At 47.7% G+C, this 19,281-nt stretch overlaps 1 protein-coding gene across 1 annotated transcript in view; it reads left to right on the top strand.

The window, feature by feature from the left end:
- The window catches only part of KAT2B (lysine acetyltransferase 2B), a 116,984-nt gene that overhangs the window by 92,095 nt on the left and 5,608 nt on the right, over positions 1-19,281 (top strand). Inside the window, exons 15-20 of the mRNA XM_040235472.1 lie at positions 480-688; positions 2,003-2,129; positions 9,616-9,726; positions 12,557-12,700; positions 17,392-17,506; positions 19,067-19,103. Of these exons, the coding sequence (XP_040091406.1) occupies positions 480-688; positions 2,003-2,129; positions 9,616-9,726; positions 12,557-12,700; positions 17,392-17,506; positions 19,067-19,103 (743 nt within the window). The remainder of the gene's footprint in view (positions 1-479; positions 689-2,002; positions 2,130-9,615; positions 9,727-12,556; positions 12,701-17,391; positions 17,507-19,066; positions 19,104-19,281) is intronic.

Raw genomic sequence — 19,281 nt, 5'->3', positions numbered from 1 at the left:
GTGTCCGCGTGCTCCCGGCGTGTTCTCCCGGCCGCATTCTCCCTGGCGCGGTGTCCGTGTGCTCCTGTCCGCGTTCTCCCCGGCCGCAGTGTCCGCGTTCTCCCCGGCGTGGTGTCCGCGTGCTCCCGGCGCGTTCTCCCCGGCGCGGTGTCCGCGTGCTCCCGGCGTGTTCTCCCCACCGCAGTGTCTGCAGCTGCCGCAGAGGCCTCCTGACTTGCAGATCCAAACATGAGCTGTTTGGCCCTTCAGAGAATGTCTGGTGATTCCTGGTCTGTACCACGTCTCCGTGGACACGTGGGAGGCTCTGGTCTGGCAAAACGCTCTGTCTAGCTGTCTTTTCATGGCTTGTGTGTTACCGGTTGGGACCCTGAAACCCAGGAATGCGTATCTCACTAGCACACAGAGGAGAGGTGCTGCTGTGAGCTGTCCCTTCCGTCTTAGGGAGGCGCCCCGTGTGACCCCTTGTCTCCTGCTCCCAGACCAGCTTTCTGTCGGCACACTCAGCCAGGGATGAGGCGGCCAGGCTGGAGGAGCGCAGGGGTGTGATCGAGTTCCACGTGGTGGGCAACTCCCTGAGCCAGAAGCCCAACAAGAAGGTGCTCATGTGGCTGGTGGGGCTGCAGAACGTGTTCTCGCACCAGCTGCCGCGGATGCCGAAGGAGTACATCACCCGGCTTGTCTTCGACCCGTGAGTTGTGCCCCGCTCTGCTTTCCACTTTCCTGATTTGTTTTATAAAATGCATTTTTTTTAAGATTTTTTTTTTTACTTAAAAAGATTATTTATTTTTAATTGAAGGATAATTGCTTTACAAAATTGTGTCGGTTTCTACCAAACATCAACGTGAACCAGCCTTGAAGCTTTTTTTTTTGATGTGGACCATTTCAAAGTCTCTTTTGAATTTTTTGCAATATCGTTGCCGTCTTATGTTTTGGTTGTTTCATCCTGAGGCACCTGTAATCTCAGCTCCCTGGTCAGGAATCAAATGGGGGTTTGACCCCACCCTCTGTGTTGAAAGGTCAGGTCTTCACTGGGCCATCAGGGACTTCACTCTCCTTTGTAAAGGAGAGAGGAACCGCTGGGGTAGTGAAAGTCAGGCACAGTCACCCACCATGTCCTGCTGCTGGTCATGAGCTGCGCGGGCAGAGTGACGTCACTGCCGTGGCCTCGGCCACAGGCATTCAGACGAGTTTTCCAGCAGCTGATGAGGTTTCTGTTCATGAGGCTTTATATTTTAAGCTGCCGGTGACCATCCTGTGCTTGACTCACCGCATCAGTGGAGGAACATACAAACATTAAGAGGATGTCCCAGTTTTCTCATAGTCAAATATTCTGATTTTGGCATCTTAAGTAGGTTCAATTCTTGCCTGAGTCTGTAAGCCCTGGCAAGATTATTGTGGTGTTAGGTTAACTTTGATCATCCATCGCATTAAAAAAAGGGAAAAGATGGGAAAGGGAGCTTCCGTGACTGAATGCATTCTGACATGCAGAGCCCAGTCACCCGTGTGGACTGTGACCCATGCCCGTGACTGTTCAGAGTGATGCTTCAGGCAGACGGCCTGATGGGATTCTGGAAGGCAGGTTTTAGCAAATCGTGCAGGTGGATTGTGTTTTCATTTCCTTATAGCTTTTGTGGTATTTCTGAGTGAGAGTGAACTCTTCAGAAATGTGTGCCCACGTCCCTGGCTTTTGCTCCCCCTGGGCTCGCGGGCATCGGACCTGACCCTGTTTCAGCGCCTGTCCATGGGCTCTGTTCTTCGTCTGGGGCTCAGACCCCTTCAGGTGGCTGGCACTTGTCCTCATGGACACTCCGGGAACATCTTGGGAGGCAGGCTCGCCTTAAGACATCCACTTAGAGAATGTCCTAGTGAGATGGTGGCCAGACAGAGGCAGTTTCCACAGAAAAATGAAGAAAGAACCCCCCTCCCTTCCAGTTTTCCTGACTTGTTAGTGAGGAACACCCCAAACAGGAGGTAAAACAGTGATGCAATCTTATTCTTCCAGGAAACACAAAACCCTTGCTTTAATCAAAGATGGCCGTGTCATTGGTGGTATCTGCTTCCGGATGTTCCCGTCCCAGGGCTTCACAGAGATTGTTTTCTGTGCTGTAACCTCTAATGAACAAGTCAAGGTAAGGCTCACCCAGGGTCTCAGAAGAAATGCAGGATGTGGTGCTTTTCAAAGAAGCTGCAGAGCGTGGCAGGGTCTCCACGTCCGGAGAGTCCTGGACTCTCTGAGGAGCATCCTCTCATTGCAAGAGAGAGAGAGAGAGAGAGAGAGAGAGAGAGAGTGTGTGTGTGTGTATGTGTGTGTGTGTGTGTCTCATTGCGAGAGTGTGTGTGTGTGTGTGTGTGTGTGTGTAGGGCACACGCTTCCACATACCCACAGTCAATCTCTACTGGGCTTTGTTGGACCTCCGGGCTGGGCGGGGACACCAGGCCGCACCAGGAGCAGCTCAGGTTTAGTTTGTGGCACGTGAAGAGGTGTCTGAAAACACTCTCGGTGGCGTTGGTGATTTCCACGTGTAGACGTGGCCACACACGCCAGGTCACGCGGCACCACCGGAAGGGGTGGGGTGCATGTAGGTTAGGGAGAGAACTGAGGTGGCTCAGACCTCAGGACAGTTCCTTATGACCTTGTGCCTGAAGTGGGGGGGGGCAAGGACTAAAGAAATGCTGTCAGGGAATTCACGAAAAATTTGAATAAACGTATGACTAAGTTTCAGAAATACTCAGGGAAGGTTTGGAACATGGTCCAAACCTTTGGGGAGTGTGAGTGTGTGAGCAACTGATCTGTGAGTGTGTGTGTGACTCTGATCTGTGTGAGTGTGAGAGTCTGACCTGTGAGTGTGTGTGGCTCTGCCCTGTGTGAGTGTGAGGTCTGACCTGTGAGTGTGTGTGGCTCTGCCCTGTGTGAGTGTGAGGTCTGACCTGTGAGTGTGTGTGAGGTCTGATCTGTGAGTGTGTGTGGTTCTGATCTGTGTGTGTGGTTCTGATCTGTGTGAGTGTGTGTGACTCTGATCTGTGTGAGTGTGAGAGTCTGATCTGTGTGAGTGTGAGAGTCGGCCCTGTGTGAGTGTGAGGTCTGATCTGTGTGAGTGTGAGACTGACCTGTGAGTGTGTGTGACTCTGCCCTGTGTGAGTGTGAGGTCTGACCTGTGAGTGTGTGTGGCTCTGCCCTGTGTTGAGTGTGAGAGTCTGACCTGTGAGTGTGTGTGACTCTGCCCTGTGTGAGTGTGAGGGCTGACCTGTGAGTATGTGTGGCTCTGTCCTGTGTGAGTGTGAGGTCTGATCTGTGTGAGTTTGAGAGTCGGCCCTGTGTGAGTGCGAGGTCTGACCTGTGAGTGTGTGTGACTCTGATCTGTGTGAGTGTGAGGTCTGATCTGTGTGAGTGTGAGGTCTGCCCTGTGAGTGTGTGTGGCTCTGATTCGCCTTCCCAGCTGTCCCTGGCACACGTCCCTCCCAGGAGCCAGCCTGTTGCACTGGCAGTGCGGGTGGCTTGGCCATATCCCTGGAGTAACCAGACTCCTCACCGGCAGGAAGATCGAGATGATACTGTGCCCTACTCAGCTGCTTTTATGAAAGTGGAACCAGAAATGTGTCTTCAGAGGGTTATTCATTTGGTACTTGGGGGGTCCTAAAGTCAGGCAAAACTGTGGCAATTGGTGGAGAGATACGTAGGTCAGGATTCAGTAGCTACTGAGATAAATTACTGGAGTCTAAGGCAGCGCTGCCTAATGATCTATAACATGACGCGCCCACGTCAGCCACATATGTGAGCTTCATTTTTCTGTTAGCTACATTGAAGATATGCAAAAATAGTTCTAAAATATATATACTTTATTTTGCTCAGTATATCCAAAGGGCTGTCATTGCAACGGCACTCGGTGTCCAAGAATTATGGAGACCGCTTACGTCTTTGATTTGTACTGAGTCTCTGAAATCCACTGTGTTTTCCACTGCACCTGTCTCGGCTCTGGACTAGGCTCTCTGGGCTCGGACAGTGGGGCCTAAGGACACTGTTGCCTTCTTCAGTTACCATGAAGCAATGCCAGATAAAAAAGCCGAAGACGGATGATCTCTGGAAGGAATCGTGCTTGGCCTGGGGGCGCAGCCGGCGCTGAGGGTGCTTTTGCTTCATTCACAGCTCTCCTCTGTGTCACAGTCACCGTGTCGATCACAGCAGCTGTGGTCTCTCAGAAAGCACAGTGGGGCTTTTGACGTTGACTCACAATGCGAAGCGTCCAAGGGCACAGTGCCACATCGTCCTTCTCACTGGGGAAGGCGAGGGCACGCATCTGCACAAGCCTGACCTCTGCCCCTGTGTCAGGGCGCTTTGGCAGTGTGTCTTCAGATGGTCCAGTCGCTATGCTTGTCACAGGTTCATTTCCCCATAGCCACACTGAGAAACAATTCCAGGGGTCCAGAGTTTAGGAACTCGCTTAAAAAGAAAATTTGGTTGGGCTTTTCGTAGGGAGAGGAACTTGAAAATATGCCCTTGGTTTATAATTTCAGAAGATTGCATAATATTTGTTTGCACAGAAAGCTATACCAAGCAACTTGTTTGGAAAGGTTGGCTAAGGTTGCCTTGGACACTTTTAGGGTTCCAGAGGGAAACTAAAGGTGTTCAATATGAACTGGATGCTTTGTCTTACTACTTCCCAGAAGGGCAACGTAAGTTTTTTTTCCCCAAAACCATGTAATTTTCTAAAGACTTGAAGGAAGGTGGCCGAACATCTCAAACTGAGCAGGAAAAATGAAAAGAAAAGCCACTTTGTGTAAGTGACTTGAAAGTGAAGTGAAGTGAAGTTGCTCAGGCATGTCCGACTCTCTGCGACCCCGTGGACTGTAGCCCACCACACTTCTCTGTCCACAGGGTTCTCCAGGCAGGAGCACTGGAGTGGGTTGCCATTTCCTTCTCCAGAGGATCTTCCCGACCCAGGGATCAAACCCAGGTCTCCCACATCGTAAGCAAGACGCTTTACCGTCTGAGCCACCAGGGAAGTCTTGAAAGTGGTTCTAGCAAATGGAGATTAACCTTTAAAAGCTAAATAGAGTGGATGAATCTGGTGGAAGCCAACGCTGCTAGTACTTATTTGTGAAAACAGCACGATCATAAGTGGGGGTTTACAATTTTGATTTGAGGTATTAAAAATCTGGGCTAAATGGTACTTTAAAATTTGCATCCACTCATTTTGGAGATTTAAGCTTATATATAAATTACTGTAATGCTTCAAATAAGATTTTTGTGTGAATTTATCTTGCTCAGAACACATACAAGATAACATTTGAGAATTTACTTAAAGCTCCTAACTTGGTTTTAAAATAGATTATTTAACTATTTGGTTTTGACATTATATGCAACTTTAAAGTTATGGGGCTAATACTTATTTAATCATAATAAGTATTTGAAGAAACACTGAAGTTACCAGGTGGATTTGGAAAGGAACCCTTTTGGTGACAGTTGAAGTGAAGTGAAGTGAAAGTTGCTCAGTCGTGTCCGACTCTGAAACGCCATGGACTGTACAGTCAGTGGAATTCTCCAGGCCAGAATCTTCCCAACCCAGGGATTGAACCCAGGTTTCCTGCACTGCAGGCGGATTCTTCACCAGCTGAGCCACGAGGGAAAACCAAGACTACTGGAGCGGATAGCCTACCCCGTCTCCAGCGGATCTTCCCGACCCAGGAATCGAACTGGGTCTCCTGCATTGTAGGCAGATTCTTTAGCAACTGAGCTATCAGGGAAGCCCAGGACTGCTGAAAATAAAGGCATGCAGAGAAGGGAGACAGTGCTGGGGTGAAAATCCAAGCATTTCTGCATGTAACCGCTTAGCTCTGTTACTGCTTCTTTAAACAAGCAGGTATTTGCGCTTCTACTACTGCTGGCCACAATCCTAGGCACACAGGATTCAAGATGAAAGACAGCCCCTACTCACAAGCAGCTGGAATCTGGAAATTCTTTGGAGAGGTGACGGATCAGTGACAAGCGAAAAAGACTATCTCATGCAGAGTTTGAGACACTACTGACAACAGAACCGTTACTGTTCCTTCTGAGGAAAATTCTTGGATTGTGGATGAAGCGGAGAAAATGCATAGTTCTATTCAATTCAGTCGCTCAGTCATGTCCCACGGACTGCAGCACACCAGGCCTCCCTGTCCATCACCAACTCCTGGAGTTTACCCAAACTCATGTCCATTGAATTGTTGATGCCATCCAGCCATCTCATCCTCTGAGAAATCCATTATTAACAATGTCAGTGATATAGTAAGATGAAAAAGTGCAGAATATTGGTTCTAGAAGTTCCCAGGGGGAAACCATCATCTGTAGTTATTGAGTATATACCAGGTCCCTGAAATTGATTTACATGCTGGAAACACAACAAAGAGGAACCCCCTGAAGGTTCAGAGGCAAAGAATCTGCCTGCAACACAGGAGGCACAGGAGACCCGAGTTTGATCCCTGGATAGGGAGGACCCCCTGGAGAAGGGCGTGACAGCCCACTCCAGCATTCCTGCCCGGAGAATCCCATGGACAGAGGAGCCCGTGGGGTTCTAGCAGTTCTGTCCGCTCCGTACAAGGTGGCGTATGCAGCCAAAGCCTGTCTCTTCCATCAGCTGCATCTAGGGTTCATCAGAAGACTCGTTTCTTACTCATCCCTAGGCATTACTGCTCCTCTGCACACGCAGTAGCAAAGCCTTCTGTTTTCTCCAGTTTTTTTTTCCCCCACTTTTCTTTAAAAATAATATTTAATGTTGTAGGTCATGTACAAATACGTTTTCATGTAAAGCAGAAATCCCACCCCCCGGCCCGGTCCGTCCCATTGCCCTTCCCCCCTGCTGTCCTTCAGTTCATTTCAGTTCAGTCGCTCAGTCGTGTCCCGCTCTCTTCGACCCCATGAATTGCAGCACGCCAGGCCTCCCTGTCCATCACCAGCTCCCAGAGTTCACTCAGACTCATGTCTATCAAGTTCAGTGATGCCATCCAGCCATCTCATCCTGGGTCGTCCCCTTCTCCTCCTGCCCCCAATCCCTCCCAGCATCAGTCTTTTCCAGTGAGTCAACTCTTCACATGAAGTGGGCAAAGTACTGGAGTTTCAGCTTTAGCATCATTCCCTCCAAAGAAATCCCAGGGCTGATCTCCTTCAGAATGGACTGGTTGGATCTCCTTGCAGTCCAGGGGACTCTCAAGAGTCTTCTCCAACACCACAGTTCAAAAGCATCAATTTTTTGGCGCTCAGCTTTCTTCACAGTCCAGCTCTCACATCCATACATGACCACGGGAAAAACCATAGCCTTGACTAGATGGACCTTTGTTGGCAAAGTAATGTCTCTGCTTTTCAATATGCTGTCTAGGTTGGTCATAACTTTTCTTCCAAGAAGTAAGCATCTTTTAATTTCATGGCTGTAGTCACCATCTGCAGTGATTTTGGAGCCCCAGAAAATAAAGTCTGACACTGTTTCCACTGTTTCCCCATCTGTTTCCCGTGAAGTGATGGGACCAGATGCCATGATCTTCGTTTTCTGAATGTTGAGCTTTAAGCCAACTTTTTCACTCTCCTCTTTCACTTTCATCAAGAGGCTTTTTGTGTGTTTTCGTGTAAAGCAGGAACCCCTCCACCCCATCTCCCGGTCCGTCCCATCGCCCTTCTCCCCTGGCGTTTGTTTTCTCTGTCTGCACGTTTGTTCTCTCTGTCCCGGCGTTTGTTTTCTCTGTCTGTACGTTTGTTCTCTGTGTCTGAGTCTCTGCTTCTATTTTGCAGACATATTCTATGTAACTGAATCTGTCCAAAATACTGTCATTTCAATATGTAATAAACTCTGTTAGTGAGAGGTTTTTTTTCGTGGTGTGTATTTTATACTTGCACACCTCAATTTGGATTTGTCATATTTCCATTGCTCAATAGCTATACATGGCTAGTTGCTGCCATATTAAACAGCTAGTTGTATATTGTAATTATGAGTTTTGTATGTTTATTTTCCCCATTTTACTCTCTTCTCCTTAAGAGAGATTTTCTTCATCCTTTAATCTGAGTTATATTCAGACTTGCAGTATGTCAGTATTGTGATATCTTTGGGAAAAGCTACCATCTCTATGGTTAATACCAATGGAAGAATAATTTCCAGAATAGGGAGACAGTTGTACTCTTTTCCTACTTACTGGACATATCATCCCCTGGATATTATTATGGTTGGTCTTGGGATCTGTGCTTTAGAAGTGTATTGTTACACAGGAGCAAGCCTTGAAAGATAGGAGTAACTTGAGATAGGGTCTCCCAGTCATGCATACGAGGCAGGACTGAAGCCTCGACGAGGCTGGACCTGGGACCTGGGAGGCAGGGATGGACGTGGGTGATTTTCAAGGGCTTGGGGAGTTGTTAAGGGCAGGGAAGAATCACTGTTACTCTAGGAGCAGAACTAAGGTCAATAGGTAGAAAGAACAAGGGGTCAGATCACAGGCGAAAATTAGAAAGACTTCCCAACCACAACAGTGGCTGAAGACGGACTGGCCCAAGGACTCGGCGAGCACCCTAAACTGGGGGTTTTCTAGCAGTGGACCTCCCCGAGGTAGATGGCAGAAGCCTAGCTTCACATGGGGAAGAATTAGACCAAATGGCTTCCCGAGACCCTTCTCCCCTGTGGTGCTGGACTTCCATGACGTCATACCTGTGAGCCTCTTTGGGCTCTTTAGGAAAATGTGTCGTCGAATTCTGAAATATTGATGTAACGGCATTCATGTCTGGGTTCACTTTCATTTTCCTATGAGACTCTCAGACCATCCCTTTAAATCTGTACATTTTCTTTAAGCTTTGTCCATTACCAAAACACTTGCTTACTTTTTTTTTCATATTTCAATCGTTAAGTTACTCAACATTGCTCACTGTTTTCGCCGCTGTTGTTCAGTCGCTGAGTCACATCCAGCTCTCATGACCCCATGGCCTGCCACACTCCATGCTTCCCTGCCCCTCACCATCTCCCAGAGCTGCCCAGATTCATGTCCATCGAATCGGTGATGCCGTCCAACCATCCCATCCTCTGTCACTGTTCTTAGTTGGTTCATGGTGCCTCTGGCTCACGCAGAGCTCCGGGCTCCTCAGACTCTGCTGGGCAAGGTCTGAAAAGCCCAAGCTGAGGGTCCTTTGTGCGTGATGGTCCAGCTCTTTGGAAGGATTGCTGATTGTTGTATATAGGAAGCACTTGGGTTAGTTAATATTCTAGAAAAGGTTAGCCTTCTCATTTACATTGCTCTTCTGATCTCAGATTCTCAAATACTCTAAGCATAAGCAGAAATTCATGATCAGTATTTACTCCAGACACCTTTTTATTAATACTCAGCTTGTGACCTCTAGGTGTGAATGAGTAGCTTGTCGCTTTGGTATGTTCTTTTCTAAGAGCCAGAAACTTGTGTTTTCAAGTGATGATTGTATCTTGATCCAAGGATTTTGAATTTTTTGACTCATTTTCAAAGTTCAGAAACTCAAGAACCAATACCAATACTCAAGGTGTTGGTATTACACTGGTAATACATACTCCTAAAGTTGCCAGTATTTCTTAGTGAAAATGTGGGACTTTCTTTTGTCCAGAACCTAATAGATTTGTCTGCATGCTGACTTGCCCTTAGGGCTATGGGACACACCTGATGAACCACTTGAAGGAATACCACATAAAGCATGCCATCCTGAACTTCCTCACCTACGCGGATGAATATGCAATCGGATATTTCAAGAAGCAGGTGGGTTTTTGGCCGTGTAGACCTATTCTGTCCTCCTTTCCCTGATGTGCATACAAGTAGCTTTCACGCAGAGGAGTCCTCCCCCAGCCGTGTCTCCTTAGAAGGAGAAGACATTTATTTTGCAAGCCTTAAGCCAGAGGTAAGCTTCAGCCTGGATTAGAGGGTGTGACCAGCACACTGTCAGTACGAAATAAATGTTTGAGGGAATGAAGGGATGTCATCTGTGAGTGGAGTGCGGGGTCTCTCCAGGCTGAGGAGAGAGCCACGTTGGGGGACTGGAGTTCGCCTTGAATGAGAGAAATAGATTTAATCTCGGGAAGGCAGAGTGTGTTTCTGATGGTGGAGAGGAGGCCTCCTGACTCTCTAGTTCCGTCAGCACTTAGGCGGCTGGGCGCCTGGCCGCAGGTTCGTTCTTTCTACCAGAAGCTTCGTCTCAGCTCTCTGATGCTTCTGTTTGTTTGCCCTTGTGGCTTGGTGTGTGGGACCCTCCTTCCCTGACCAGGTGTGAAGCCCTGCAGTGGGAGAGTGGTGTCTGAACCCCTGGGCCACGAGCGAAGTCCCTGCTACGTGCTTTTTAGTAGTGCTTTATAATTCTAGATTCCTGAACATTTTCTGTTTATTTGATGATAAAAGTAATGTATAGTTATTATGGAAATATAATAACTGGAAAATGAAATTGGAAAATGAAATAAAACTGCAAAAAAATCTGTGTGTTTGTATGTATATAAACAGAAAATTGGCTTATACTATATACGGTTTAATTAATTGCCTTTTTTACTTAATATAGTCTGATTTTTAAATAATGATTTTTGATGGTTCTATGAATTGTCGTAGAAACGAAAACTAATTTCTCAAAGCAATCCCACATTTAGGGAACATTAATGTATTTTTTGTAAATAAGTGTCCATGTGTGAGTGTGGGCTTCCAGACGTAGCTAATGTTTTGTTATGCACTGTAACAAATAATAACAAATACTGTAACAATTTCTGCTCTTGTCAGCAGTATGTAAAGGGGCTCAGGAAAGGAATTGATTGAAAAAACAATTTCTTTACGCCTTTCCTAGGTAACAAATTGCTCATGTTTGCATTTATTTGATTATTTTGAGATTTGGCCTGTTTTTCCTTGTTTATTGACCCTTTGTATTTCTGTTTTTCAAGTGCCACTTCATTGTATTTTGCCTCTTTTTTCTATTAAAATATTTATTTTTCTGTTGATTTATGAGAATTAATATATAAGGATGTGAGAGTAGTAACCTTTTGTTTTATGATTTTTCTCCCCTACTTGTCTGTTTTAGCATTACTTATGGCCTTTTTTCAATGTACAGAATTTTGCAGATTTTATTACATAAAATTTTATTACATAAAACCTCTTTGAAAAATATAAGTCCTTATACGTATGACTGAAACGCTTTCCCTCCGATGTCAGATAATTAACCTTTCTACTTTGTTCTCATTCTTTGGGATGCATTGGTAAGTTTTCTAGTGAAACTCGCTAGAGGGGACTCGGTGGCGTTAAACACTGGGACTTGAGCGCCAGCCTTCCCAGGCTGTAACTACATTGCAGATAGTAACTCAGTCAGGATTTTTTTAGGAAAAGATTAGGAATTTGTCACTAATTTGCCTCTGGCTGTGCTGCCCGTCGCTGCGCGGTCTTCTCTTGCCCGCCACGAGCGGGTGCCCTTGCCCGCGGCCCCGCCTCCGGAGGATCTGCGCTGTTTGCGGGGCGCGGGGCGCTGTTTGCAGGGCGCAGGCCCCGGAGCGCACGGTCCTGGAGCGCGTGCGCAGTGGGACCTTCCTGGACCAGGGCGCACACCTGTCTCTGCACGGGCAGGCAGATTCTGTACCGCTGAGCCAGCAGGGAAGCCCTCGGCCTTGCCTTTTCCCCCCAAACGGATTTACTTGTAATAAAGGAAGATCGCTTCCCGTCGCTGGGCTGGCCTCCGCCGCGTCACACGGGTCAGCGCAGGCTCACGCTGGCTCCTCCCTCCTCTCCTGCCTCCCACCGCCCACCCCTCCCGCTGCTCTGGGAGTTCCGGAGCCCCAGTTCGGGTTCCCTGAGTCACACAGAAAACCCTCACTGGTTTTATTTTACACGTGGTGGTGTACGTCACTCTCTCCATTCTTTTCTCAGTCACTTGTCTGCATCTGTGGTCCTCTCTGAGGCTGATGGCAATAAGTGCTTGGAAAATAAGTTTTTACTGAAAGAGGAGGCAGGAAACTGCAGTCCCAACTGATTTTCTGCAAAAATTTGAAACATCTTTAAGGAAAATTGTTATAAATAATATGACTATGTTCCCTGTACAACTATATTATTATAGCTTAAAGTATATAAATGAATATATTGCAAAGCATTAATTGCAAACCTGAAACAACCACATTTGTGATGGTCTGGAAGTTTTTTGCCTATTAAGTGTTTCATTTCTTCAATATCAAGGTTCTTCTTGCTATATTTTTGGACAAATTTTGCTTTCAAAATAGGGTTCACTGTTAGTTGATTTCCAGAACATCCTAGAGGCCCCCTCTCTACTTTGGGAGAAAGCGTGCAGTTTAATGCTAAATTAAATCTTATTTTCACTTAATAGCCATTTGTGTTAATGAATTTTTAATATTGTGTTTTACTAGGATTATTATTATTTTATGTTGGATTGCTTCCTATTTGCACAGTTTGATTTTTGATGAACTTCTTAGAGGAGTTTCATGCTAATCCTCCAGGATAGTTGGAAAGGAGCTTGGACCTCTGCCTGCACCAAGCCAGGCCTCGCACGTAGTTTGCACTCAGATGGGGTGTTTGATGCTCAGGGCCTTTTTAAATGAAGTTATTGGTTTTGCAGGGTTTCTCCAAAGAAATTAAAATCCCTAAAACCAAGTATGTTGGCTACATCAAGGATTATGAAGGCGCCACTTTAATGGGATGTGAGCTAAATCCACGGATCCCGTACACGGAGTTCTCTGTCATCATTAAGAAGCAGAAGGAGGTAAGCGTGTGGCCAACTCGGGTTCCTTCTGCACAGATCAGGCTCCTTTGGAGTGAAGTGCGCACCCCTGGGCTCTGTGTGGGGGCGTCTGATGGACACCAGGACTGTTTGCTCTGGGTTATGTGGATTTCTTCTTTGAAGGTGTCCTTTACCTCCTGTCTAAATCATCACTTCGAAGCGGGGTCAATACCTATCAAATTGGTATAGAATGCAAAGCTTGTAAAATACAGTGGTTTTACCTTCAAGGCCTCTTACATGCTGGCCCCACGCCTTCTTCCCAGACTTCGCTCTTCATTCCCTTTTCTGAACTGCAGGCTGTCACTGACGCGCTGACCCTTTTACGTGGTGTCTTCATCCTTCACCCACTTCCTCTCCCAATTCATGCACACACACACTCACACGCGCACACACACACACTTCTGCCTGTGTTCCATTCCTGTTTGAACTTCTCAAGCACTAGTTTGATGCACTCATTTGAACTTCAGTTACTCAGCTTCCATATTTATCTTAGTGAGTATTTACCTCTCTTTTCCATTGCAAGTTCAGAGAGTGTATGCTTCCAGATATTAAGTGATTTGTGATCTGGAGAGAATGTTTTGTTTGGCCACACCACACAGCTTGCAGTCTTGGCTCCCTGACCAGGGGTTGAACCCATGGCCCCTGCAGGGGATGTCCGGAGTCTTAACCTCGGGACCCCAGGGAAGGCCCAGGTGATTTGGCCTCTGATACTGGGGTCGGGTCTTTTGTGCATATGAACTAAAAGAGAAGGGGTAAAGGGGAAGGTTGATGGATTTGATTACGTAGGAAGTTTTACCTTTCTGTAAGACAGGAAAAAGAAACATAAAAAGCATAATTAGGGCAGTGCAACACAGGCCATCCATTAAATGAATAAACTTTACATATTAAACCCAGGACCACCCTCCTGGCCCCCTAGCTCTTGGAGTTCAAACACCGGGAAGTCGTGCCCGACGTCAGTCCCGCTTGGTGCCTGTCCTCTCAGTTTGCTTCGGTCGAGTCCGCATCTCTGTGACCGTGTGCACTGCAGCCCCCAGGCTCCCCCAACCCTGGGGCTCTCCAGGCAAGAACCCTGGAGTGGGCTGCCAGGCCCTCCTCCAGGGGACCCGCCCGACTTGCATCTCCTGGGGAGACCTCACAGGGGTCGAACTCGCACCTGCTGTGTCTCCCGCAGTGTGGGTGGACACTTTACCCCCTCAGCCACCTGGGAAGCCCCAGCCCCACGTTATGCTTCTGTTATTCAGCCAAAGGCGCTTTTCTCTAGTGAGTAACAGAGACATGTGCCTCAGCCTGTCTTTGTTTTCTGGTTTCTGCTCCTGTGCCCCCATCCCAGTTCTTAGTTCCTCGGTGATGTCTCTGACATCGCAGAGACAGAGCCGCCTTCTCAGGGTGTGTCCTCAGAACAGGTGCTCAGTGCGTGCCTCCCTTTTAGTTAAAGTAGCTCAGACTTTCCGTACACGTCCCACGGAAGTGAGCCAAAGGCTTTCTATTAAACTAGAAAATAGAAGCAGCCTCTGTTGTTTCTTGGGCAGAGGTTCCAGCGTGAGTCGGAGTTCCCAGCAGGCTGCTGGGAACTGGCGCCCGGCTCCCTGCGCCCCCACTGTGGAGGCCGGAACGGGACCCGGCAGGGTCCGCAGCCTCCGAGTCCAGACCCCTGGGCAGGGGCCCTCTGTCCGGGCTGCTTCAAATCCCGTGGAGCCCAGCGTTGGAGAAGACAGGGCCCCCCATCCCCTCCATCCCCTTGGGTCCCCCAGCTCGGCTTCCATTGTCTCCAACAGGCACCCCTGAATGCAGCTCTTCACCTCCTTCTTTTAAAAGAGCTCAGAAATCTCCTTAGTGAGGTTCTTGGATTTACCTGGTAACCTCTACAGAATTCGGGTGACTGTCCCTCGTGTTTAGTCCAGCTCTGGAGGGCCCTGAGGAGGCAGGGATGGACGGTGCTCAGGAACAGACGGGCAGAAGGTCGGTCTCCCCCCCCCGGGGCACAGGCGCAGAGGCCGCATGGCTGCAGTGAGCGGGGTGCAGAGGGGGACCAGGACTGCGGCTGGGGGTGAGCCGGCGCCTTGCAGGGAGAGGTCCCCGGCCCGGAGCGCCTGGAGCCTGAGGCGTGTGTGTGATGAGAGCCTCTGAGAAAGGCTGGCAGGGCGGGAGCTGGCAGGACGGAGCGTGGCGCGTGTGTGGGGCTGGGGGAGGGTCGGCTTTAACCTCGGTTCTCACGTGAGGCTGTGACCCGGGGCTTGGAGAAGCCACAGAGTGAAGAAGAGCAGCGGGCGTTTTGTAGGAAGACATCCTGCGACTTGGTGAACTATAAAAGTGGGTGATATGCCCCCTGGTTCTCTGTTTGGGAGGATGAAAAATGACTGAAATGGGATGAAAGATGGATTTGAGAAGAGGGAGATGAAGACATGGTGATGGAGAGCTGAAGAGAGTTTCTAGGGAGGCGAAGACAAGAGGCTGGAATGGGGTTGAAAGGTCTGTTTTCTCTAAAGTGATCCTCAGGGTTAGAGAGGTCGGGTAGCGACCCCCACCCCCCCGCCCCCCCCCAGCCATTACCAGTCGCCTCAAGGTGCTCGTGAGAGGGTGGAAGCCCCCGTGCGCTATCACATCTGAGAGCACCCTTGGTGAAGAGAAGAAAACATTTCAAGCTGTGTTTAAGTTTTCTGAAGGCCTTCATTTAAGAAATTGCCATTGTGATGCTTTGAAACAAATTTTAACTGAAATATAGTTGATTGACAATGTTGGCGTTAGTTTCAGGTGTACAGCAAAGTGAGTGACATATATATGTGTTTGTTTTAGATTTTTTTCCCATGTAAGGCATCACGACATCCTGAGCAGAGTCCCTCTGCTGTGCAGTAGGCCCTTGCTGACGGTCTGCTTTCTCTATGGCAGTGTGCATCTGTTAATCCCAAAGTCTCAGTTTATTCCTCCCCCTCCTCTCCTTCAGAAATCATGAGTTTGTTTTCTATCTGTGAGTCTGTTTCTGCTTTGTAAATAAGTTCATTTGTGTCACTGTTTTTAGGCTCCACATATAAACGATAGCATGTGGCATTTATCTCTCTCTGCCTTAACTCCGGTTAGTGTGACACTCTCTGGGGCCTTCCATGCTGTTGCAGACAGCGTTATTTCATTTTTTATTATGGCTGAGTAATATTCCATTGTATACACGTTTCCAGAAATTCTTCTTTTTTTCGGTGGGATCTTAGTTGGAAGTGTGGAGTCTTAGCCACTGGCCCACCAGGGAAGACCTGAGGAGTCTTTTTAAAAAGACCTGGAGTTATACCTCTGCAGAGCGTCCATTTAGCTCTGCCCGTCCACAGTGGCAGCCACCAGCCATGTGTGGCTACTGGGTGCTAGCTGCATGCCAGTCGAAGCTGAGACATTCTGCAAGTGTAAAATGCATTCTGATTTTGAAGACCTGGTGTGAATGAAAGCATGTAAAATATCTCATGTTTTTTTCTCTTGATTATATGCTACAGTGATAGTATTTTAGCTATATTGGATTAAATAAAAATATATTGTTAAAATCAATTTCTCCTATTTCTTTTTACTTTTTTTTAAAAGTAGCTCCTGAAAAATTTTAAATTGCATGAGTGGTTTACATGATATTGGACAACCCTGAGCAGATTTACCAGCAGTCTATTTTGCCACTTCTATTCATTTTATGAAGGCCCATGTTTAATTGTTAAGATTATGTATTCCTGCTGTAGCATTTACCAGTCTTCCATTCGAGATCAGGAAGTTAGGAAATTGAATTTTTTCATTGATTCGATTAATGACTGCTACTGTTGTAGTGTTTTCCAAAATTCAGCGCTGATACAGTTAATCTCAAGGTGGTGGGTTTTGAGTCTGCTGTTGCTCTTTCTCTTTTTGTTGGCTGCTCTGTGTAGCGTGCAGGGTCTTAGTTTTCTGACCAGGGATCGAACCTGTGCCCCTGCGTCGGGAGCATGGATCCCTAACCACTTGGCCACCAGTCCCTTTCCTTCTTTACAGGGAGAACTGCCCTGAAAGTAGTTACAGCAAAACATTGGGCTTCCCTAGGGTCTCAGATGGTACAGAATCCAGCTGCAGTGCAGGAGACCTGGGTGTGATTCCTGGGTCGGGAAGCTCCACTGGAGAAGGCAGTTATTTTGTAAGACAAACAGACTCCTCTCAAATTTCCCCAAGCAGTTCTGGCAGCCCCTTTCCTGACTGCTTTGCCTTTTTGGATTTGAGCATCGTAGGTTGGGGCTCACGCCTTGAAACACGTGAGCATCAGGAAGCCCGTCCTCCCAGGCTCTGAGGACTTTTTGAGTCTGCCTGCCCCTCAGGTGCAAGGGGGGCAGCGCCTGGTCCTGAGACGTCCGGGGATGCTGCTGGTGCCCGGGCTGCAGGGCTTGTCTCCTCGCTGTGGCTGAGGCTCGCAGGGGAGGGCCGAGATAACTGGCCCTTAGGCTAAAGAGGGCAGTGGGCTCTTGGGCAGCGAGGTCTCTTAATACTGGCTTTTTTGTTCAGTGGCATCAGCGCCACTGAATGTGCATGGTCTCGCAGGGTGTTCTCGTGTCTCCCCGTTAATAGCACTCACCCTTTAGTCTCCTGAAGACTTAATTTTGTTGGGGAAATAACTTCTTAGATTGACTGACTTAAGCTGGAGCCACAAACTTCGGTCACTAAACGTAGTTTCTTCTTGTGCTTTGCAGATCATTAAAAAGCTGATAGAAAGAAAACAAGCCCAGATTCGGAAAGTCTACCCGGGACTTTCCTGTTTTAAAGATGGAGTTCGGCAGATCCCGATAGAAAGCATTCCTGGAATTCGTATGTATTGATCTTCTAAAGGCAGAAGCTTTTGGTCGTGCCCTGAGACCCCAGAAGTAGCTCCGCCGGAGCGCAGTGGTTCGGGAGGCCGCTTGCCCGCCGCTCTGGTTGGGATGCTTCAGTCGCAGAAGAGCGCAGTGCTTTCCTTTGCGTCTGCTCTGCTTTCCCTGGCAGGCAGACCACGCAGAGCCGGGGCTGTCTTGGCTGTAGCTGTTAACGCGCGTCTCTTTGGGAGCCTGTTGTTTGTGGCACGCTGTCGGCCACTCCCACAGGTGACCTTGAAGGCAGGGAATTCTGCTCATAGGGTGGGAAGTTGAGTCTCAGGCTGGCTCAGCCCTGTAGCCGCGAGCGGCTCGTGGCCAGTGACCAAGGGAGCGGCGGCCCTGCCTCCTCCAGGCGGCTTCCCGTCCGTGCCCTTCTCTGCACCCCGGGCTGTCCCGGGCAGAGCTGTGCTAGGCCGAGCTTAGTGCCCCCGACTTCGAAACCAGGTGACCCGACCGCGTAACGCTGGTTTCCGGTTCCCTGTTTTAGAGTAGTTTTCCAAGGGTTCTTCTCTGTGAGTATGTTAGAAGGGGATATTGGGTTAACATATAAAATAGGTGTTTTTGTTGATCAGAAGCTATAAATATTGGCACTTTCATTCTGTTCAAATCCAGGATCTGCTAGTGTATTGAAGATTTAATAAACCAAACTAAAATTCTGCAGAAGAAAGTAAGACATTATTTGAGCAAGATAAACTAAAATTCTGCAGAAGAAAGTAAGACACTATTTGAGCAAAATAGACGTCTTCGTTACGAAGTATACCCCCTACAGCGGATCTTACTTTCTTTGCTAGACCTGGAAATTGTACTTCTATGTATTATCCTGATTAATGGCGTAATAGCTACCCTGTCACTGAATGTGTACGTGTGCCAAACATTCTTCTGTTTTGGGTTTGTTTTTTTTTTAATTTTTTACACATACATCAACTAATCTCAAAAAGAATCAGCTCAGTTCTGGAGTTCTGTCTTATACATTGATAAACAGAGGCAAAGGCTGACTAACTTACGGAGGGTAGCTTAGCTTAAGGAGAGAGGAAGAAATCAAATCCAGGTCTGTTGGACTCCAGGCTGTGTCTTCTTTCTGCTGCCTGAGACCATCTTGGTTACAAGCAGGTTCTGTGCCAAATAAAATAGAGAGCAGGACAGAGTTTGTTCCAACCTAAAATAACAGCTTAACTCTTCCACATGGTGATCAGCAGAAAATGTGACTTAGAGTTTTAAAAATATATGTGCCCACAGGACCAGACATGCTTGTTTATTATGCTTTCCTCTGAAAGGTTGGAGTTGCTGCTTTAAAAAATACTAGCAGATGGAGCAAGGCCAGTCTTGGGATTGTTTTATATATTCAAGTGTGTGAGGAAGTAAAGAATTAATTGCAGTTAATTTCAGTCTGTTTTCAGAAGTAGCCTTTTATTGAGTCATGGCTGTAAGTTATTGCATTTTTGATAAGTATTAACTGTGTTATTCTCTTGACCGAAAGCAGTTCTCATTCAGTGTTTAATTTCGTTGGTATGTGTAGGAGAGACAGGCTGGAAGCCGAGTGGAAGAGAGAAAAGGTAAGTGTGACGGGCCGGAGGATACTGACGAAAGCGCTTCTATCTCCCCTCCCAGCAGCTTAGAGCAAACAGGGAAGCTGGCCGTAGTCACCACAGCACTTGCTGGGTTTCACTTGTCATAAACATGCTGAAGTAGCTCCACCCTTAGGTTTCTGCACAGATGAGCTGGATAGGAGTG

This window comes from Oryx dammah, unplaced genomic scaffold (assembly GCF_014754425.2).
Source record: "Oryx dammah isolate SB20612 unplaced genomic scaffold, SCBI_Odam_1.1 HiC_scaffold_2, whole genome shotgun sequence".
In the NCBI taxonomy this organism is placed as follows: domain Eukaryota; kingdom Metazoa; phylum Chordata; class Mammalia; order Artiodactyla; family Bovidae; genus Oryx; species Oryx dammah.
Note: the sequence above shows the minus strand (reverse complement) of the source record. Positions and strands in the feature narration are given on the sequence as shown.